The following is a 22316-nucleotide window of genomic DNA, read 5'->3' as shown; positions in this document are numbered from 1 at the left end:
CACTGCCACCCCATCTATCCCGACTATCCATCCATCCACATATCCATGCATCCATCCAACCAGCCAGCTAGCCAACTATCCATCCATGCAACTATGCATCCATCCATGCATACATTCATCTAACCAATGATCTATCCATCCATCTAATCATTCATCCATCCAATCAGCCAGCCACCCAACTACCCGCCCATGCATCCATGTATTTGTGCATGCATGTATCCAGCCACCCAACCAGCCAGCTAAAAACTATCCATTCATGCCACCATGCATCTATCCATGGATGCATTCACCTAACCATCCACCCATTCGTCCATCCACCTTATCATCCATCCATTCAACTAGCCATCCATCCATCCATCCATCCATCCAACCACATAACCATCCACCTATCTTACCATCTAACCATTCACCCATCTAACCATCTACCCATCCATCCATCCAAACAGCCAGGAAGCCAAGGATCCATTCATTCATGCATCCCAGCATCCATCAATCCATTTATATAACCATCTAACCACCCACCCAGCCAACCATCCAGCCAACCAACTATCCATTCATCCAGCTATCCAGCCAGCTAACCAACTATCTAACCATCCGTCCACCTATCCAACAATGTATTCACTCATCCATCCAACCATCCACCCTTCCAATCATTTATTCACTCATCCATACTTTCATCAGCTTACCACAGGATAGCCTGGTGGTTATAAACCCCTGCTTTGGAGGTGGAAATTCCTGGGTTCACATCCAACTCTGCCTCTTACCAGTATGGTATGACCTAGGACAAGTTCTCTAAGCCTCAGTTTCCTCTTTTGTAAAGAAAGCACTCGAGGGCTTATGAGGATAGAAGGACGCAAAATACCTGATAGGCTTAGCACTAGGCAAGGTATACGGGAGCTGATCAATACACATAAGATTTTACCACTTGGGGCTTGGGGATGTGAAAGCGGGTCAGATATAGTACCTGCCCTCATGAACCTCATGGGCTGCAGCAGGGGTCAGCAAGCTTTTTTTCTGAAGTGCCAGAGAGTAAATATTTTTGACTTTGCAGGTCACGTGGTCTCTGATGCAACTATTGAACTCTGCTGTTACAGCATGAAAGCAGTCGTAGATAATACATACACAAATGGGGGTGACTTGTGCTAATAAAACTTTATTTATAAAATCAGGTGTTGAACCAGATATAGCCCATGGAACTCCTGGCTTAGAAGGGAACAAGTAAATGGGGCACCTGGGTGGCTCAGTCGAGTAACCATCTGACTTCGGCTCAGGTCATGATCTCACGGTTTGTGGGTTCAAGCCCCGTGTCGGGCTCTGTGCTAACAGCTCAGAGCCTGGAGCCTGCTTCAGATTCTGTGTCTCCCTCTCTCTCTGCCATTCCCCCACTCACTCTCTGTCTCTCTCTCTCTCTCAAAAATAAACATTAAAAAAAGAGAGAAGGGAACAAGTAAACGAATTACAGTGCAATAGTGGGGTAGAAATTGTGGTTGACCATTGTTTGCGTGAGAAAACCCCAACAAGAATTGTGGTTGGGCAGGGAGAGAACGGGGACTGAAATTCAAACAATGGCAGAGAAAAGTAAAGATGATAGAGTGGAGAAATGTCAGGGAGATGAAATTGACGGGGCTTGGTGTCCTGAGGGGTAGTGAGGAGGGAAGGCTGGTCTCCAGGTTTCTGGCCAGGTCACTGGGAAGATAGTACTGTCACCCTGCCACAGGGACATAGGAGGAGGAAAGAAAACAATGAGTTTGGTCTTGGCAGCTGGAGGTTGGAGTATGGATGGGAATACTAGGCAGCAATGACCAGAGGCCCCTGGAGACAATGTCTGGAGTCTGGGGGAAGAGAATCTGCCATCAAAATCAGAGTTCAGTGTGCAACATCAGAGTCAAGGCTCAGTCTGTAAGCAGGGTCAGGATTCAGCTTGTGGCACTAGGATGGAAACTCAGTCTATGACACCAGGATCAGGTCTCAGTCTATGATGTTGAGTGGGGGCTCAGTCCATGACACCAGGATGGGGCTCAGTCTATGATGTTGGGTGGGGGCTCAGTCCATGACACCAGGATGGGGCTCAGTCTATGATGTTGGGTGGGGGCTCAGTCCATGACACCAGGATGGGGCTCAGTCTATGATGTTGGGTGGGGGCTCAGTCCATGACACCAGGATGGGGCTCAGTCTATGATGTTGGGTGGGGGCTCAGTCCATGACACCAGGATGGGGCTCAGTCTATGACACCAGGATCAGGTCTCAGTCTATGATGTTGGGTGGGGGCTCAGTCCATGACACCAGGATCGGACTCAGTCTATGATGTTGGGTGGGGGCTCAGTCCATGACACGAGGATGGGGCTCAGTCTATGATACCAGGATCAGGTCTCAGTCTATGATGTTGGGTGGGGGCTCAGTCCATGACACCAGGATTGGGTTCAGTCCATGACACCAGGATCGGACTCAGTCTATGATGTTGGGTGGGGGCTCAGTCCATGACACCAGGATGGGGCTCAGTCTATGATGTTGGGTGGGGGCTCAGTCCATGACACCAGGATGGGGCTCAGTCTATGATGTTGGGTGGGGGCTCAGTTCATGACACCAGGATCGGACTCAGTCTATGATGTTGGGTGGGGGCTCAGTCCATGACACGAGGATGGGGCTCAGTCTATGATACCAGGATCAGGTCTCAGTCTATGATGTTGGGTGGGGGCTCAGTCCATGACACGAGGATGGGGCTCAGTCTATGATACCAGGATCGGACTCAGTCTATGATGTTGGGTGGGGGCTCAGTCCATGACACCAGGATGGGGCTCAGTCTATGATGTTGGGTGGGGGCTCAGTTCATGACACCAGGATGGGGCTCAGTCTATGATGTTGGGTGGGGGCTCAGTCCATGACACCAGGATGGGGCTCAGTCTATGATGTTGGGTGGGGGCTCAGTTCATGACACCAGGATGGGGCTCAGTCTATGATGTTGGGTGGGGGCTCAGTCCATGACACCAGGATGGGACTCAGTCTATGACACCAGGATCAGGACTCAGTCTATGATGTTGGGTGGGGGCTCAGTTCATGACACCAGGATCAGGACTCAGTCTATGATGTTGGGTGGGGGCTCAGTCCATGACACCAGGATGGGGCTCAGTCTATGATGTTGGGTGGGGGCTCAGTCCATGACACCAGGATGGGGCTCAGTCTATGATGTTGGGTGGGGGCTCAGTCCATGACACCAGGATGGGGCTCAGTCTATGACACCAGGATCAGGACTCAGTCTATGATGTTGGGTGGGGGCTCAGTCCATGACACCAGGATGGGGCTCAGTCTATGATGTTGGGTGGGGGCTCAGTCCATGACACCAGGATGGGACTCAGTCTATGATGTTGGGTGGGGGCTCAGTCCATGACACCAGGATGGGACTCAGTCTATGACACCAGGATCAGGACTCAGTCTATGATGTTGGGTGGGGGCTCAGTCCATGACACCAGGATGGGGCTCAGTCTATGACACCAGAATCAAAGTTCAGTCTATGACCTTTGGCATCAGGACTTATAGTCTGTGACACAAAGATTGGGGTTCAGCATGTTATACCAGGATCAGAGTTGAGTCTGTCATCAAAGTCAAGTCCAGCCTATTCTTGGCTCAGAAGCTTCCATAGAAAAGGTAAACTCATCCCTGGCCTTTCACTTTCAGCCTGTGGATCGCAGAACCCAACGTCTGAGGTTCTGCCTTTGGCCTCTACAGGCTGTCGAGGCCTCAGGCCTCCATGAGGCCCCTGCCCAGTGAAGCAGGCAGACCCTTCAGTCTTTCCTGAGGCCCCCTGGGCATGAGCAGGGGGTGTGACTGACCCCTGGGCCAGCTCCGCCTTCCCTCCCAGACTCGCATCAGCCTCCCGGACCACCCCCCCCCCACCGCCCCACATCTGGTTTTTCTCCCTCACAGCCTGCTTGTTTTATTCCGACATTTCTCTGAGTCATAGATGCGGCCCTGGCTTCAGGGTGGGGAAGGCGGGAGAGGCGAGACTTAAGGAGGACAGCAGAGCAGAGGCCCTCCGTCAGCCCCGGAGGGCGGCGGGAGCACAGGCGTGGTGGAAGCAGTGACGTCCTCACACACTGTGGCAGGCCCGGAGCATCAAAGGCTCATTCACCTTGAAGGAAATGAAGCAGCAGCCTGTGCGCACCTGCCCCATCAAAGTTCTACAAGGGGCCCCGGGAATGTCATGAGCAACAGTTTCATTGAGATGTAATTCACACACCAGCCGGTTTACCCATCTAACGTGTTTAGTTCGATAACTTTAACTACATCCGCAGTATTACACAGCCATTGCGACAGCTTCAGAACACGTCCATCACCCCAACAGAAACCACATCTTTCAGCCATCACCCCATAACCCTCTATTTCCCCCAAAGCCCTAGGCAACCACTAATCAGCCTTCTCTCTCTACAGATTTCACCTCTGCAGGCATTGTATATAAATGCACTCGCGTGGCATATGGTCTTTGTCGACTGGCTTCTTCGCTTGTAAGGTCTTCAAGGTCAATCCCCACGTTGTAGCAGTGTCCAAACTCCCTTCCCTTTAGTGGCTGAATCCTACTGCTCCGTGCGCCTCTGTCACTCTTGTGTATCTATTCGTCCACTGGTGCCTGTTTGGGTTAGGGACATCACCAGCCTTTCCCTGTGCCAGCAGCAATGGTCGCAGGCAAGGTGGCCACAAACGTATCACCCTAGCTAGACCCTTTGGAGAATGACAGCAGATGTTGGCTCATAATTATCCTGGCTCAGCATTAACTAGGACGGTCCATGGGGTCACCCAGCCACAGGGGACCCAAGCTGCGGACCTAACTCGGCACTTTCCAAAGGCATCTGACCTCCCACTCCCCACCCCGTCTCGGCCCCACCTGAGACCGCCATTGCTGTCACTTAGGACGCGCTGGTCTCCTCCCTGGTTTTGGCAGAGTCAGGGATGTCTTTGGAGGGGGGTTGGAGCAGGGACGATGTCGAGGCAATGCAAGGAAATGAAACACACATGAGAGAGGCACCACAGGTCGGGGGCGGACAGAGATTTCTGGAAGGAACAGGGTGAGGTCTTCAAGCAGGCAGCCTCAGAGCAGGAACGGAAGGGGAGGGTCTCAAGCAGCAGGTCCCGCAGGGGCGGGGACCAGGCACAGAAGGAATATCCCGGTGGACATCAGTGGCCGGGCTAAGAGTCTCAATATTCCTCCTGCGAGCGATCAGGAGCCTCCGTGGGGATTCGAATAGGTAGGGGGACTGTGCTGGCTGCATTATAAAGGGCAGGGGGAGAGAAAAAGTGGGTACACCCCCCTTCCCACAGCAAGGGGCTCAGCCCAAGACCCGACGTCAAGGCAGGGCACCCTCCTGACCTAGAGGGCAAGGAAGGTGGCCAAGACTGGCCAAGTGCCCCAGGACTACGCTCCACACACTAGGGCCCCTGCATCCTCCCCACAGCTCTGAAAGGCAGGCATTGTCACGCCCACCTCCCAGGTGAGGAAACTGAGGCTCAAAGAGGTCCTTTCCCCAAAGGTGTGCAACCATTGGAGGCAAGTCCAGGCAAGGACACAGTCTGGTTGACCCTAAAGTCCTTGTTTTCTCCTCTCTGCCATGGCAACCAGAAAGCCCTGAAACTGCAAATATGACCCAAAGGCAGGGGTAGCCTGGGGTCCCCCCATCAGAGACCCTCCCAACGTGGGCGTTGGGCGCTTGCGCTCGGTCTTAAGGAGCCATTCTATTGAATGAGGGCTTTTGGCCAGAGCAGGTATGACAAATCAATTTCATCTCACTCTGAGGAGATGAGCTCTGAGGAACTCTAAGGAGCTGCTAGAAATGGTCCCGGGGCGGGGGAGGGGGCGGGGGGGGTGGGAGTCCGAGGGGCTGAATGATCAGTCAGCAGGAAAGAGCCTCCTGTGTGAATACAAACGTCTGCCACAGTCTCAGGAGGCAGGATGGGGAGGTGACGGCCCGCGTCTTCGCTTCAAGATCTTTGAGACCATCTCCTTCCACCAGCCCATCTTATAGATGAGGCAACCGAGGCCCCGGGAGAGCCGCAGCAGCTGCAGAACTCAAGAGTCCTCTCCCCTCAGCCCGTCGCACTTGGCCCTGACACCTCGTCCCTCGTTTCTCTACAGGTTCTGAGCCCAAGCCATGTGTCCAGCCCTTTGACTCTGAAGCAGCAGCAGCAGCCGCCGGGAGCAGCGGTGGCCCCTGGAGGCCTGGGCGCCCAGACTTTCCCGCCATGGAGGATGAGCAGGCAGGTGTCTGGTGGCTGAGACGGGCGGGAGCCGACGACAGCAGGGGCGGCACATACACTTTTAGGCGTGCTTTGTACCAGGCGCTCGGCGTGCATTATTTCCGAGAACTCTCATTAAAACCTGGCAAGGTAGGGGCGCCTGGGTGGCGCAGTCGGTTAAGCGTCCGACTTCAGCCAGGTCACGATCTCGCGGTCCGTGAGTTCGAGCCCCGCGTCAGGCTCTGGGCTGATGGCTCAGAGCCTGGAGCCTGTTTCCGATTCTGTGTCTCCCTCTCTCTCTGACCCTCCCCCGTTCATGCTCTGTCTCTCTCTGTCCCAAAAATAAATAAACGTTGAAAAAAAAAATTAAAAAAAAAAAAAAAAAAACCTGGCAAGGTAGCGACCGTCCCGTTTGACCAGCGACGAGGGGGCTGGAATCCTTGCTGGGGCAAGGAGAGGGAGGGAGGGATGTGGAGACGCATGGGTGCACGGAAGAAGGAGGGACGGACAGAGGGATGGGTACACGGACGGACGGACGGATGGGAAGAAGGAAGGAAGGGTGGGTGGGTAGACAGATGGAGGGAAAAGGAGGAGAAAGCTTCCCCGGGGAGCTCCGGGCCAGAGCAGCCTTGCAGAGTGGTCCCCAGTCAGGCTGAGGTGGGCAGACCACACATCTGCTGTGTCCCCACATCAATCAGGCGTGGGCTGTGGGCGGCTCAGGAAGAGGTGTGGCTTCCTGGAAGGGGTCTGACAGCCGACAGTCACCTGCTGACATCATTCCCAGCATCTGGGTTGGCACGTCTTTGCTGCAGGGGGGTCTGGGCGGCATTTTACACCACCCCCCACACTAAAGGAGGGTCCATCACAGTTAAAGCACACGAGGCGTCCTGTGTATCCGTCCTTTCATTTTGTAGGAGGAGAGACTAGGGCCCAGCAGGATAAGAATCGGCCCAAGTGGGGGGGCCTGGGTGGCTCAGTCAGGTAAGCGTCCCAAGTGTCTGAGTGTTGGTTTCGGCCCAGGTCATGTTCTCACGGTTCCTGGGTTCGAGCCCCACATCGGGCTTAGTGCTGCTGGCACGGAGCCTGCTTGCGATTCTCTCTCTCTCTCTCTCTCTCTCTCAGTCTCTCTCGTTCTCTAGAAAAAAAGACAAGAATCAGCCCAGGGGTCAGCAAGGATCCAGTGTGCACAAAGACAGGAGCAGGACCCAAGTGCAGTTCAGGGCTCTGGACCTCTTCCCATAGGAACTGTCAGCTGCAGGCAGTTGGGCAGATGAGGTGGTAATGGGGGCACCCCTCCCCCGCGTCCCTGTCATTGTCATCTACTTGGCCACCAGAGTTGGAGGCCAGTGGAAGATACTTCCCTGTCCCTTCCCTCCTGCTCTCTCACCCGAGCCCTGTGAGCGCTGCACCTGCACCCCTGTCCGTGTTTCTCCTTTCTTCTCCGCTGCCCCGGTGGAGGCCACCAGGACCACTCACCCCCCCCCCCCAGGGGTCCTACTCACTCCACCAGGCTTCCCCTCCCCACTCCCCCCTCCCGGCCCATCTCAACTCTGCATCTTGCACACGATCTTTGATCTTTCCGATCTTTCCGAAGACAAACCACAGTCGCCCCCCCACCCCCACCCTGCCTGAACTCCCTACCACCGCTATTTGGAACTTAGAGATTAAGTTCTTAGGTGATCTACCTAGGCCTGCTGATCCGGCCCCATCTCCCCCCTCCACACCTCCAGACAGAAGGAACGCCCGTTGTTGGAAGGCAGCGGGATCCCTCAAACCTGCAGGCTGCTGAACATCCTGTCCTTTTGATGCCTGGAGTGCCCTCACCTGCGGCCTCTGCCTCACCAACTCTTATTTGTTCCTTCACTATCACCTCCTCCAGGAAGACCCCCTGATTTCTTCTTTCTTTCTTCTTTCTTTCTTTCTTCTTTCTTTCTTTTCTTTCATTTCTTTCTTCTTTCTTTCTCTTTCCTTCTTTCTTCTCTTTCTTTCTTCTTGTTTCTTTCTTCTTTTTCTTTTTCTTCTTTCTTTTTCTTTTTTTTTTTTCTTTTTCTTTCCTTCTTTCTTTCTTTTTTTTTTTTTTTTTTTTTCTTTCTTTTTCTTTTCTTTTCTTTCTTTTCTTCTTCTTCTTTCTTCTTTCTTCTTCTTCTTTCTTCTTCTTCTTCTTCTTCTTCTCCTCCTTCTCCTCTCCTTCTTTTTACATTTAATAGGACACTTCTTGAAAGTCTCCTGTCTACTAATTGGTAAGATGTAGACCTTTTTAAAATACATGAAACTTGACCAATATGTGAAACTTGACCAGTTCGAGAGATCATTTACATGTCATGTGGACACTATTTTATGTGGTTGGATATAGGGTTTTTTTTGGTTTGGAATGAGCTCTGGACAATCTATCTAAAGATTGTCTAAATTTTCCTAATTGGGTTGTACTTAATAGTTTTTTTTATTTTTATTTTTTTACTTTTATTTATTCTTTGAGAGACAGAGCGAGAGCAGAGGAGGGGGGAGACACAGATCCAAAGCAGGCTCCAGGCTCTGAGCAAGTGTTCAGCACAGAGCCTGATGTGGGGCCTGAACCCACGAACCGTGAGATCATGACCTGAGCCCAAGTCGGACGCTCAACCGACTGAGCCACCCAGGCGCCCCAGGTTTTTTTCCCCCCCTTTTAGTAACAGAGTCTTTTTATTGATAACTTCCCAACAGCATCTGTAAACATCGGGTACAAAAATACTCCGTTTAACTCTGTTTCCCAAGGTCTCAGCTTGCTCCAAGGAGGTCCTGGGAGGGGCCTGCTGGGCCCTGAGGGTTCACACCTCTGGTGAGGGAAACACAGACCTCATCAGGCTTGCAGCTGAATGGCCCGCCTCCCTCCATCTTGAGCCTTCTACAACTGTCTCAGAAGCCTCCTTGACATACCAACTGGAGACAGCATTCAATACTTTTGTTGGAGGAAAGGGCAGGGAGACCAGAATTAGTAGGTGCAGGGATGGGTTGGGGTGAACTCAGTCCCGACAGTGCTGATCACACACTTTGAGGTGGTCTTGACCAGGGCATCGGGGCAGGGGCCTTCTGGCTCCGGTCTCTGGGAGCCTTTATTTATTTATTTTTTAATTTTTTTTTTAATGTTTATTTATTTTTGAGACAGAGAGAGACAGAGCATGAACGGGGGAGGGTCACAGAGAGAGGGAGACACAGAATCCAAAGCAGGCTCCAGGCTCTGAGCTGTCAGCACAGAGCCCGACGCGGGGCTCGAACCCACGGACCGTGAGATCATGACCTGAGCCGAAGTCGGACGCCTAACCGACCGAGCCACCCAGGCGCCCCTCTGGGAGCCTTTAAATGTTTAGAGCAGACCTCGAGCCTGGCTCTGGAAAAGCTCCCTTATGCCCAGCCCATAACTCCAGCTGAGCTGGTCATCCCCTGGCCTAAAACAACCACTAACATGAGATCGCTTCCACTGATCCAGGGTTTGCGATGTGTCCGCACCACCTCGTACCCACACAGCAAGTAATCCTACAAGAAGGCAGCATTACACCCATTTTACAGAGGAGAAAACTGAGGCCACGAGAGGGGCTGGAACTTGCCCGAGGTCACGCTGAGCTAATACAAGTCATACCAGGGAGGCAACCCTTTGACTAAGGCTTTTCTACTCAGGAGCCATCTGCCCTGCCATTTATTTGCTACTTTGTTTGATGCCCGTCTCCTTTCCTACCTGATGAAATGGAACCGGAGAAACAACACGCTTAAAGTTGCTCTGGCGGGCCGTGGCTTACTAATGATACGAGATAAGGAACTATTCACATGTTGAAGTTTATCTGTGTACGATCCAAATCTGCACCTTGTAAGCCCTTCTGCAGAGTGGGCATTCCGGGGACATCTCGCCTCTGAGTCTGACTGGGGGAGCTCATCCCCCCCCCCCCCCCCCCCCCCGGCGGCCGGAGGCCCAGGCTCCTCAGGGGCCACGAGCAAGAGCCTGGATTTATCGCCTCCTCTCTGGGGCGTCAGGCCCAGCATACACTGTTCAGTCGGATGCCTGGAAAGGCCCCCGTTGGGCTGGCTCCCACCTTTTCTCACCCGGGCAATGTTGGAGGAAAGAGGTTTCGAAGCAAAGGATGAGGCACCCCCCCTCCCCCCCGTCTCCCTCAGGGTACCTGCTGCTGGGAGCTAGGACAGCCTGTGCCACAACTGCCCATCACCCCTGCCACCCCCAGCCCTGGCCACAATCCCACTTCTGCCTCCGGTGAGGGAGGCCAGATGCAGAGGAGGGGGAGGGGGCCCGGCCCAGGCCAAGAGGCTGTCCTGACATGTTTCTGTTTACAGAAGGAGAAAAACCAGAGACACGAGGAAACCTTTCGGGCAGTGGCAGGGGAGATGGGAGTCCGTAGAGGTTGTCCAGCCACCAGGGATGGGACTGGAGTGATTTGGGGAAAGGGGAGACCCGCGAGGAGGTCGCAGGAAGGGGAGGGGCGCCCGGGGCCAGCCGCAGCCAGAGACGGGAGAAGCCGGAGAAGAAGAGGGAGCCTGGCGTATGAAGGACAGAGGGAGGAAGTGGGGGCAGAGAAGGAGCGGCCAGGGAGGGGAGGACAAAGATCAGCGGGTCCAAAGGGAAGATTCAAGGAAAAGGGAGGCCGTGCGAGCTGTATGGAGGGTGTTCCAGAAGTCAAACCCAGGATACCTCCTGCTCCCAAAAGAATTAAAAGCGGGGAGAGGGGCTCCAGCAGGTCCCCCCCCCCCCGTGTTCCCAGCAGCATGCCTCACAACAGCCAGATGGTGGAGACAACCGGGTGTCCATCGCGGGATGAATGGGACACAACATGTGGTTTTGCCGATACCCATACAGGGCTGTCCTTCCAGACAATGGAAGGTTTTTGGTTTTTTTTTAATTTCATTTATTTATTTTGAGAGAGAGATAGAGTGCATGCCAGCAGGGGAGGGACAGAGAGAGAGGGAGAGAGAGAGAATCCCAAGCAGGCTCCACACTGTCGGCCCAGGGCCCGACACAGGGGCTCGAACTCACGAACCGTGAGATCACGACCTGAGCCGAAACCAAGAGCTGAATGTGTAACTGACTGAGCCACCCAGGTGCCCCAGACAACAGAATGTTATTCAGCCTTAAAAAGGAATGAAATTCTGATACATGCTAGAATACGGATACACTTGAAAACATTAGGCTAAGTGAAATAAACCAGACACGAAAGGACAAATATTGTACGATTCCACTTACTTGAGGTCCCCAGGCTAGGCAGATTCATAGACAGGCAGCAGATTAGAAGCTACCCGGTACCTTAGTGTCACCGAGCTGCATGCTTAAAAATGATGACAATGGCAAATTTTACGTCATGTCTACCTTACCACAAGAAAAAGAAGAAGGAAGGGGTCAAAACCGTGGAGAGCTCCAGGCAGGCGAGGTCGGTGGGAAAAGCCAGACCCTGCAAAGCTCCTCTTTCCAGGTATTTTCAATTTTGAATTGGAAGCTTCCCCGAAAATACCCCAAACCAGGCAATAGCAGGGGCCCCCCTGCTCTCCCTCTCCTGGTAGAGGACTGGCCCTGCCTGACCAAATGGTCCAGAGTTAGGGTTGCAAGACTGAGGAAACCAAATCAGAGGACACCCAGTTAGATTTGAGTGTCAAACATTACGATGCTTTGGAATATACTTATCCTAAAAAAATAGTTGGGGTTTATCTGAGATTGAAATATAACTGAGTGCCTTGTATTTTATGTGGCAATACTATCCTTGGGGACCTCTTCTTTTTAAGCACATCTATTAACATCACCATCCATCTTTTTATTTATTTGTTTGTTTATTTATTTATTTATTTTAAAGTAATCTCTACGCCCAACCTGGGGCTCGAACTCACAACCCCGAGATCAAGAGGCACATGCTTTACCAACTGAGCCAGACGGGCGCCCTCCTGGGGGACTTGTGTGGAGTCCATGAAGGGGGCCGTGTTCCCTCGTGGCCCCTTCAGGCCACCAGCTGGGACAGTGTCTCACAGGCTGCCTGAGACCACATAGATGCCTGGGGCCATGCTCAGCATTGGCTTTGCAGGAGGCAGCGGGGAGAAGCCCACCCATCCACCCACCTACCCACCAAACCCGGTCTGAGGACACTCCTAACAAAAGTCTGGACAAGGAAAGTCTCTGTGCCACAGGTCCTGACAGCCCAGGGGAGAGACGTCTTACGTAGCCTTGAGGAGTCAGGAAGGCAGCCTGAGGACATGCCCAAGCTGGCTTTTGAAGGATGAATAGGAGTTTGCCAGGCCAACCGTAGGTGAGCTAGGAGAACAGGTTTTACAAGGAGAGGAAAAGGCAAGCTCCCTGGCTGGGGGAAAAAATGGCAGATAGAATGATTGGGAAGGAGAGAGAGAAGAGAAAAGGGACTGGGGCAAGGAGAGAGAAGCGTAAGAAAGAGCAGAGGGCTTGGATCCAAACAGACCTGAGTTTGAGTCCGACTGTGTGTGATCCAGGGCGAGTCTTTGTTCCTCCCTGAGCCTCAGTCTCCTGATCTGGAAAGTGGGACAACAATGCCCCCTGGTGGAGCTGCTGTGGCATTAGTGACAATGCAGGTTTAGTTCGGGATGACTGTGTGGGGAGCACTGGCGGCTGACACATCGTCGTCCACTTCTGTGTATCTTCTGCGTCTCACGGGGGCTGGCACACCGCTGCCTTGCGGGTGGGTGGGTGGCAGCTTGAGGCTGCCGAGGGGGCTGGCCCCAGAGCCTTTTGTAATGTGCCCCCTGGGCTTCTCCCTGTCAGAAAGGGGAAGGTGTTGGCTGGAGCACTCCAGACCCTGAGGGAGCAGGGCCAGAAATAGGGGACGGGAGTGAGGTGAGTCGTACAAGCACAGGGTCCATTACTGTCTTGATTTAACATTTTGATCATCTGTTCATCGTGACTCTCTTTGCATGACTCTTGACATTTTATTTATTTTTATTATTTTTATTGTGTATTTATTTTTTGAGACACACACACACACACACACACACACCGAGTGTGAACAGAGGAGGGGCAGAGAGAGAGAGAGAGAGGGAGACACAGAATCCCAAGCAGGCTCCAGGCTCCAAGCTGTCAGCCCAGAGCCCAACATGGGGCTCGAACCCACGAACCGAGGGATCATGACCTGAGCCGAAGTCAGACGCTGAGCCACCCAGGCGCCCCTGACTCTTGACTTTAAAAATATATATATTATACTAACCTGATTTTTCTGGATTCCTGAGTTTGAGGGCCCCCCCCCCAGCTTTGATTTTGTGCCTGAGGCAAGGTTCTCACCTGCTGCACCCTAGCCTGGCCCTGGGACGGACACTTGGGGTCCAACAGACCTATGAGGAAATGTACCAAGCACCCCAGGGACAAGGCAGGGAGCCCCAGCGCTGCATGAAATTCTGCCCTTAGCGCCAAGGATGACTTATCTGTGTGCTGCCCTTTTACAAACTGCATTCGAAGACATTAAACAAGGTGGTGGGGGGGGGGGAGGCAGAGCAGAGATTATTACCCCCTTTTATAAGCCCATGGGAGGGAAACCCAGCGAGCAAGGTGGAGTCGGGGCTAGAGGTCCCGACTTCCAACCCCTTTTTTGGGATGAGGCCTTGAAGGCCCAGGTTAGACAGATCGCCTGGGGGGACATTCCACCCCACCTGGGGGGGGGGGTGATGGGCAGGGGCCTCTGGCACCCGCGGTCAACGCCCTCTTCCCCTCCCACACGGGTCTCCAGGAGGATGGCCTTCTAGGACAGCTCAGCGACAGCGCCGAGGACCTCAGCTTGGACTTGGGGGCCCTTCAGGGCAGCGAGTATCTCCAGGACCTGGGCCTTGGGGCCTTTTCCCACAGCCAGCCTGGGGAGGCCAGGGACAGCGGCCCCCCCAGTGAAGAGGCCGGAGGAGATTCGCCCTTCTCCACCTCGGCAGAGTCCCAGGGCGGGCCTCGGAGACGCAGCTGGGAAAGGTCTCGGAGCTGCTCCGAGAGCTGGCAGAGGTCAGGCTTCCGTGACGCGCCCCCAGCACAGGGCGGGGCCTCGCCCCTGCAATCTGCAGGGGGGCGGGGCGGTGTCTGCAGTGTCGGAGGCAGCCCCAAAGACCCGCTCCCCGGACACACATGCGTCCCGCACACAGAGCCTGTGAGGGCGGACGAGCCCGCGTGCCCGCTGAATAAACACGCACGACCCCGAGACGAAGACCGTAGGCTCGCGCGGCAGGTGCACACACGGGCCCCGTGCGCACCGAGCGTACTCGCCTGCAGGCGTCCGTGCTCGCCCCGCTCCAGCCCCTACATAAAAGCCTAAATGTGTGACGTGCCACTGGTCGTGCACGTATGCACCAAGCCACGGATGCACTCGTGATTGGAACACAGACGTGTGCTTGACTCCACACACAGCAGCAGCCCCACACAGTGGAGGGGGGCTTTGACCGCCCCCCCACCCCGCACCTGCCTCCCTCAACCCCTCCCAAGTCACCGCAAACAGACATCCGGTCTGGGTAAACATGATGTGTCCTCCGTGCAAAGGTGTGGACCTACCTGCAAAGTCCCCAGCAAGGCTCCCCGACCTCTCCTCCCATATGGGGAGACTGAACACCTTCCTATACCCTGACCACTCCTCCCTGCCCCCCCCCCGGGAAGGATGGCCCACAGGTCCCCCCAAGCCCCTGGATGTGGAGCTGGGGAAACAGCCCTGTGGAGAAGACACACTGAAGCCCTGTCTTCCTCTCTTCTTCCGCCAGGCTCAGCCTCGAGGCCGCGGCTGTGAACGAGGGGCCCTGTCTCCCTCGGACACTGGCTAGCCTTGCTCTGAACTTGCCGGGAGAGGATCTGCAGGCCTGGACCCAACAGTGTCTGTCTGGGGGTGGGACCCCAGCAGAGCACCCAGGCAAGGTGGGTGCAACCCATGACCACCCTCGGGACCACAGCTCGGGACCCAGGAGCCAGCGCGGCGGGTGGGAGGGAAGAGGTTCCTTACCTGCAGCTAGTGGGACTTACCTGTCACAGCGGGGTTGTTCATGGGGCCGCCCATAACCGGCGAGTCACTGAGTCCTGAGATTCCAGCCCAGGCCTGAGCGTTCTTCATTGGGGTGGGGTCCACAGTAGGGGATCCTCGCTCACAAGTCTAACCCACGGTCTGGGAGGCTGGGGGGATGTCTCTGCATCTTTGCAGCTGGCAGGAAGCCCCGTCGGTGACCCGGTGGATCTCGTCTCAGGTCTGGGACTCCAGCCTCGGGGCTGTAGCCTGTGGCTGAGGCACCTTTGGCCAGGACCATGACCTGGGGAGAAATCCCTGATGGGCTGACATCTGGAGCTCAGAGTTCGGGGCTCCAGCCCTCTGCTGCTGCTGCGGGGATCTATCCCTGTGCCCGGTGGTGGAGGCAAGCCCCCGCCCATGGCTGGAGGATGGGGCTAGGGACCCTCCATCTGGGGAGCTGGCCTGCAGTCCGGGCTGCCTCCCTGGCTTATCGAGATGCCTATTCCCCACAGGAATGTGACAGCCCTGAGAAAAGAGTGAGGTCACGGTCGGTTCCCGTGTCCTTTGATGAGATCAGCTCCCTGGAAATCTCTCCGGCTTTGGAGGTGCCCACTCCTGCTGTTCAAGGTAGCCCAGCCTGGGGGGGTTCCCTCATTCAAACCAAGAAGGGTAGGGGGGTTCTGCTGGGGGACTCCCTGGATGGGACCCCAGTTGGGCCTGAGAGTTTGGGAAAGGGCTGCTGGTGGAGGGGGCTTAGGGGCAGGAACTGGGCCCTACTCCTTGTGGGGGGTGGGGCAGAGGGGGAGAGGCCTCCGGCATCTGCCCCATCCTTCTGGGCCTCCAGCCAGAGTGGACCGCACCACCTCAATGCCCTCGCTCACCTAGGGCTCTTCTGTCTCCGCCTCTGTCCCCTCCTTCGTCTCCCTCGTTATCTCTGAATCTCTGTCCTAAGAGCCTGTGTCTCTCTGCTGTCGGATATACCCAAAGCCCAAACCCAAAACTACCACTTTTCTTTTTTTTTAATTTTATTTTTTTTAATGTTTATTTATTTTGGGGAGAGAGACAGAGACAGAGACAGAGAGAGACAGAGCACAAGCAGGGGAGGGGCAGAGGGAGAGGGAGACACAGAAACCGAAGCGGGCTCCAGGCTCTGAGCTGGCAGCACAGAGCCCGACGCAGGGCTCGAACCCACAAACCGCAAGATCTACCGCTTGCTAGAAATCTCTGAGCCCTTGTGGCTTTCTCTGTAAGAAGGGAGCAATGAGCATATCTCCGGGGGGCTACCTGGGGCTTCACTGAGCATACCTGTGCACAGCACTTGGCATACAGTAAGCACTCCTGAGACACGGTGCGGTGCGGGGGCGGGGGGGGGGGGGGGGGGAACAGGGCTGTGCTTCCAACACTGGATCTCTGCCCCCTTGGTGCCTCCCCTCCCCGAGTGGCAAGCCCCCTCTGGACGGTCTCCAGTTCCGCAGGGATGGGTCAGAGGGGGTCCACACAGGGCCGGCCTGCCCCAGAGCCCCCTGACACCTATGCCTCCTGGGGTGGGGGCCGCTTCCAGGCCTGGAGCCGCCGGTGCTGGAGTGCATGGAAAAGGACCACGTGGAACCGGATCACGTGTGAGTGTCTGCCTCGCGGTGGGGAGGGGACCCCCAGGGGACCGCCAAGGCGGGGGTCCCTCCCAAGCCCCCCGCGACCTCGGTCTTCTCTCCCACCCCATCCCTCTCCCAGAGGAGAGACCCAGGCCCCTCGGAAAGGTTCTCACTATGGCATCAGGGAAGGAGCTGAGCCTCCCGGGCAGGGGCTGGATGGGGACCTGGGGACCGGCTGGGCAGTCACAGTGCATCTTGGGGGATGTGTCTACAACCAGGGCGACGGTGCGCTGTTTTTACACACTTCCCCCGCCCCCTACCCCAGGCTGATTGTCCAGAAGGTGCTTGAGGAACTTCGCCAGTACCACGGGTGAGTGGGAAGGGGGACACGCGTCAGGGAACGGGGCTGGGAAGACAGACCAGACGTGAAGGACAGTGTGGGGAGAAAGCCTGCAGGGACAGGTGTGGACAAGACGGGGAGATAGGGGAGAAAACAGGGATGGGAGAGGTGGGGGGAGGAATGCACGTGGGAAAGGACAGGGGACATGAGGGGGGCGGGGGGACCCAGCCCAGAAGGTACCTGTACACAAATGAGAAACGATGCTTCTTTCCCAAGACACTGCCATTTGCTAGAAAGTCTTCCTGACGTGCTGATTTTGTTTGGCCGAGAGGTGTTACCCCCCCGCCTCTGCTGGGAAACCAGTCACAGTGACCGTGGATAGAGCCCACAGTGGGAGGGATGGTGGGGTCCTGGATGTGGCTCCAGGGCACCGGAAGGTGGGGGTGGGGGGAGAGGCAGGAGATGGGACATCTGGGGAAGGAGGGGCTGCCAACCCACGCGTCTGTCCCCTCTGACCCTGCAGGGCCCGACAGAGGGCTCGCTTGTCAGTGAGCCCCGGAGAAGCCCACTCAAACCTCACCTGGTTTGAGTTCCTGTCTGAGTAAGTTTGCAAGTGGGAGTCTCGGGCTGGGGCCCCGCCCTGGCTTTGAGCCCCTCTACCAGTGGCCCTCTATGCAGGACCCTAAGCTGGGGGCGGGAGGTGGGGTCCCCCCCGCATCCTCTCACTGGAACTGCCAGGGCAACGATGGAGGTAGGGGCTGGGGAGGCACCTCATACACCTTGGATGGCAGAGGAGGACTTCCTGGAGGAGGCGAAGGCTTGAGCTGGCTTCCGATGGAAGAGTAGGGGTTCACCAACACATGGGGAGGAGGACGGGGGCAAGAAAGGGGTGCCTTCCCGGGGAACGGAAAGGCCTAAGGAATGGTGTCAGGGTGGGGCTGGGAAGAGGGAAGGTGAGGGAAGTCAGCAGGGGTCAGATCACCTCTGTGCCTCTGGAGCACCGCTCTCTGGTGATTGGTAATGGCGAGCACAGACTGGGCTGGGGGGAGGGCAGGGTCTGCAGACTGGAGGTGTGGATCTCCCTCCAGTGGATAGATTCCGCAGGGGCTGGGTTTGTTTGCTGCCGACTCAATAAATAACGTTGATCCTTGAACAACACGGGTTTGAACTGCGCGGGTCCACTTATTTGTGGATTTTTTTCAATAAATATTTGTACAGGACCCTAAATGTATTTTCTCTTCCTTATGATTTTCTTTAAAAAAAAAAAAACGTTTATTTATTTTCGAGAGAGAGAAAGCGAGTGGGGAAGGGCAGAGATAGAGAGGGAGACGGGGAATCCGCGCAGAGCCCCACGCAGGGCTCGAACCCGCGAACCGCAAGATCATGACTTGAACTGAAATCAAGAGTCGGACGCTTAACCGACTGAGCCACCCAGGCGCCCCTCTTCCTTGTGATTTTTGTAGTAACATCTTTTCTCTAGCTTGCCTTATTGTTAGCACACAGTACCTAATACCTATAACACATAAAAAATGTGTTAATTGACAGTTTACGTTTTCAGTAGCTAAGTTGTGGGGGAGTCAGAAGTTATATACGGATTTTTGACTGTGCAGGGGGTTGGCGCCCCAACCTCTGCGTTGTTCAAGGGTCAACTGTATTCATTAAATGAGGGGGTGCCGGTAATCCAGGAGAGGCGTGACAGTGAACTGGGGCTGGGATGTAAGGGGGAAGAGGAGAGCAGGATTTGAGAGATACCCCAAAGGAAGAATGGGCAGGATTTGTAGGCTGATCAGAAGGTGGGGTCGCGGGTGAATAGCAGGGAGGAGGCAGAAATGGACAGAGCCAAGATTTCCAGCCTGGGCCCGCTGAGGGACCCCAAGCTTGAGACCATGTCGCAGTCCCCTCTGTGAACCCGGTACCCCCATCTCCTGGAACTTGGTAACCATCTGTGTTTGTTGAGTGAATAAGTGATTGAGAGGAGGGAGGAGAGAGTGCGGGGACCACAGAAGAAGCGAAACAGGATGAGGGGGCCGCGGGGGACAAATTCCACGTGGGGTCCAGGAGCGACCTGGGCCTGCCGCCCCTCCCTGTTCATCTTTCCACCCCTTAGGAGCGAAGACAGCGCCAGAAGGATTGAGCGGAGTGACAGGAGCACCAGGGTGAAACGCAGACTGAGCTCCCTCCGCTGTAGAGTCACCAGACAGAAGGAGAAGGTCAGGGGGCGCCGGACCGGGGTGGGGGTGGGTACCCCGTCCACCTTCTCCACATTGTCAGGTTGCCCCTGGCCCTGGAGCCCTGTGACGCCAGGGAGATCCGAATGCGCGGGGCGTTCTGAGGTTCGCTTCTGTCCCCCACAGGGGAAGAGCCCAGCACAACCAAAGGACAAGGGTCAGGATGCTAGAGAGAGGAAGGAATGCATCCATGGGCACCAGCTGGCCCAGGGGACGTTCGTCGGCCACTCCAGCTGTCCCCTGTGCGGCAAACCCTTCCTGAGCTCTGGTGAGTCCGGTGGCCCCGCCCAACCCTCCGGATGGCAGCCGGTCTCTCAACTTTACTGCCTCTAAATCTCTCTCTCTCTCGTGGCCACCTGTGCTGGTTACTCCCTCAGCCCACTTCACCCCTGCCAAGTGGAGGCTCCCTGGAGAGCACCGGGGCCCTAGGGGCAGGGACCCTGTGGTTACCTCGGTTTTTCGTCGTTGCAAAAATCCTCTGGCAAAATTCTGACTCAGGCGGTGGGTTAGCTAGGGCTGCCTGACAAAATACCACGATCTGGATGGTTCGAACAAACAGAATTGCACAGCAGACGCTTGAACAACGTGGGGGTTAGGGACGCTGACCATCCCACCCCACCCCCACTCTGCAGAGTCTATATACAACTCTTAGCAGTATTTTGGCACAACAAACGAACTCCTCCTACCCCTCCAGAGGGGGTGAGTAGCCCCCTTTCCCCCCCCCCGGACTTTCAGTTTAATTTTCTATTAATTTTTAAACCTTCGTTTATTTTTGAGAGGGAGAGAGTGCGTGTGCGAGCGGGGGAGGATCAGAGAGGGGGACAGAGGATCCGAAGCGGGCTCCGCACTGACAGCAGAGAGCCCGATGCGGGGCTCGAACTCACGAACCTCTAGATCATGACCTGAGCCTAAGTCCAACGCTCAAGCAACTGAGCCCTCCAGGTGTCCCTAGACTTTTAATTTTAGAACCACAGAAAAGTGGAGACAAAAGACAGGGTCGCTTTCTAACTTTTCTCCCGGTTCCTGCCATGTTAGCATCACCTGTGACCACAGTACATTTGTCCTAACTTAGGAACCAACATTGGTGCAGTAAGTTTTTAAGTTTTTTTAAAAATGTTTATTTATTTTTGAAAGAGAGAGAGAGAGACAGAGCATGAGTGGGGGAGGGGCAGAGAGAGAGGGAGACACAGAATTAGAAGCAGGCTCCGGGCTCTGAGCTGTCAGCACAGAGCCGGATGTGGGGCCTGAACCCATGAACTAGGAGATCATGGCCTGAGCCGAAGTCGGAAGCTTAACCCACTGAGCCACCCAGGCTCCCGGGGGGCAGTATTATTCATCAAACTAGATTTTCCTCAGATTTCACCAGATTTCTTCTTCCACTCAGGTTCTCTCTGTTTCAGGACCCAACTCAGAATACTGTATTATCTTTAGTCATCCTGTCTCCCTAGTTTCTCTGGTCTGTGAAGTTTCCTCAGTCTTTCTGTATTGCTCGTGACCTTCACGGTCTTGAGAAGTATCAGCCGGGTTTCTAGTACGATGTCCCCCATCTGGGTGTGTCCCATGCTTTCTCATAATTAGGGTTATAGGCTCAGGAACCTTCTTGCCTCCTCCTATCAGGGGATAAGTGCTATCGACATAACACCCCTGAGGATATTAACCTTCACCCCCTGGTTAAGGTTACACCTGCCAGGTGACTATCTTTTCCCTTTCCCTACTCTGTGCTTTGGCAACAAGTAACTCAATGCAACATACTCTCAGGATGGCGGGAATCAAGGTCTGCCTCCTGGAGACAATTTTCAGGACCGATCTTTGAGATCACAGAAGATTCGAGTTTGTGTAAAGGAAAATATGTGGGGTGCCCTTAGCATGGTGCCTGGTACGTAGGGGTACGTAGCGTCCATCATCATCACCCTTTATCGTCGAGTTAAAGCTAGCGTCGAAACCACAGACCCCCAACCATACCCCCATGCCTGTGTAAGGAGGCCTGTGGGGCCACAACGGCCGTGACTCACTCCCAGCAGGCTGAGAGTACCTGCCCCCCCAGGTTTAACGAGCCACAAACCTACCTACCGCTGGAGGCATTCAAAGCCAGACGTTACTATCTGTCCCTTAGAGGAAACAGCTCCACAGGAAGTTCCGCAGAACAGGGAATGAGTCACGCTCCAGGTAATTACGGAGGGCAGGTCGCCAGGGGTAAAGCGGAGATGCTTTCCCAGAGACCAGCCCCGCTGACAGAACACCATTCCGGACAGTCTTGTTAATGGCCTTGACCTCTGAGGTTCCCCATGGTCTGACCCCGCCTACCTCTCCACTTTTGCCCACATACACCACCCGCACCTTGCTCATTCAGTGCTGTTCCCGGAACTCCCTCGGCCGCATAACTCTTACTCACCCTTTAACCCAAAGCCACGGCCACGTCCCCCAGGAGGCCTGGATTGTGGATTAGGCGACCGTATCCGTGTCCGAGTGTCTCTTAGGGCAGTTGCTGTTAGCCGAGAGGACATTGGCAATATCGGGAGGCCTTTTTTTTTTTTTGTCGTCGGAACTGGGGTGCTACTTGCATCTAGTGGATACAGGCCAGGGGTGCTGTTCAACATCCTCCAACACAGAACACCCCCCGACAACAGAGAACCATCCAGCCCCAATTGCCAACAGCTCCAAGACTGAGAAACACTGCCACATGTTCCCAACGTGTCCTTAGCTCTTAGCAGAGTCCCTGGCCCGTGACAGGGACTTAATAAATGCAGAGCGGTTGGATACATACAAGAAAGATAAGAGATACCTCTCCTTTTTGCCAGGCTCTTGAGAAAGTTGGTGTCTACGTTTAGGGGAGAATTGTATCAACCTGAAGGTTTCTATATCCAAGGTAGCTATAGAAATAAGGAGCCTGCCACTTTTCCTGCTTAAAATCGTCAATCGCTCCCCATTGCCTTTGGAATAAAGTCCCAAAGTCATAGGAACTCTGAGAGTGAGCATTTACACATCC

At 54.9% G+C, this 22316-nt stretch overlaps 1 protein-coding gene and 1 long non-coding RNA gene across 3 annotated transcripts in view; both read left to right on the top strand.

The window, feature by feature from the left end:
- ARHGEF18 (Rho/Rac guanine nucleotide exchange factor 18) overlaps positions 1-22316 on the top strand; it is a 90306-nt gene that overhangs the window by 6319 nt on the left and 61671 nt on the right. The window contains exons 2-10 of one of the 2 annotated variants that reach the window (XM_030299175.2): positions 6122-6243; positions 13932-14191; positions 14935-15085; positions 15683-15797; positions 16732-16789; positions 17088-17132; positions 17626-17703; positions 19210-19312; positions 19457-19598. In XM_030299175.2, coding sequence (XP_030155035.1) covers positions 6229-6243; positions 13932-14191; positions 14935-15085; positions 15683-15797; positions 16732-16789; positions 17088-17132; positions 17626-17703; positions 19210-19312; positions 19457-19598 — 967 coding nt within the window. In that variant the 5' untranslated portion in view covers positions 6122-6228. Of the gene's footprint in view, positions 1-6121; positions 6244-11287; positions 11670-13931; positions 14192-14934; positions 15086-15682; positions 15798-16731; positions 16790-17087; positions 17133-17625; positions 17704-19209; positions 19313-19456; positions 19599-22316 lie in introns of those variants that run through there. The other variant, XM_030299158.1, reaches the window with a different exon arrangement.
- On the top strand, positions 6292-11050 carry LOC115503469. The gene is made up of 2 exons (XR_004342901.1): positions 6292-6372; positions 9686-11050. It is a non-coding gene; the product is annotated as an uncharacterized LOC115503469 (long non-coding RNA).

The sequence above is a fragment of the Lynx canadensis genome, chromosome A2, assembly GCF_007474595.2.
Source record: "Lynx canadensis isolate LIC74 chromosome A2, mLynCan4.pri.v2, whole genome shotgun sequence".
Lineage (NCBI taxonomy): Eukaryota > Metazoa > Chordata > Mammalia > Carnivora > Felidae > Lynx > Lynx canadensis.
Note: the sequence above shows the minus strand (reverse complement) of the source record. Positions and strands in the feature narration are given on the sequence as shown.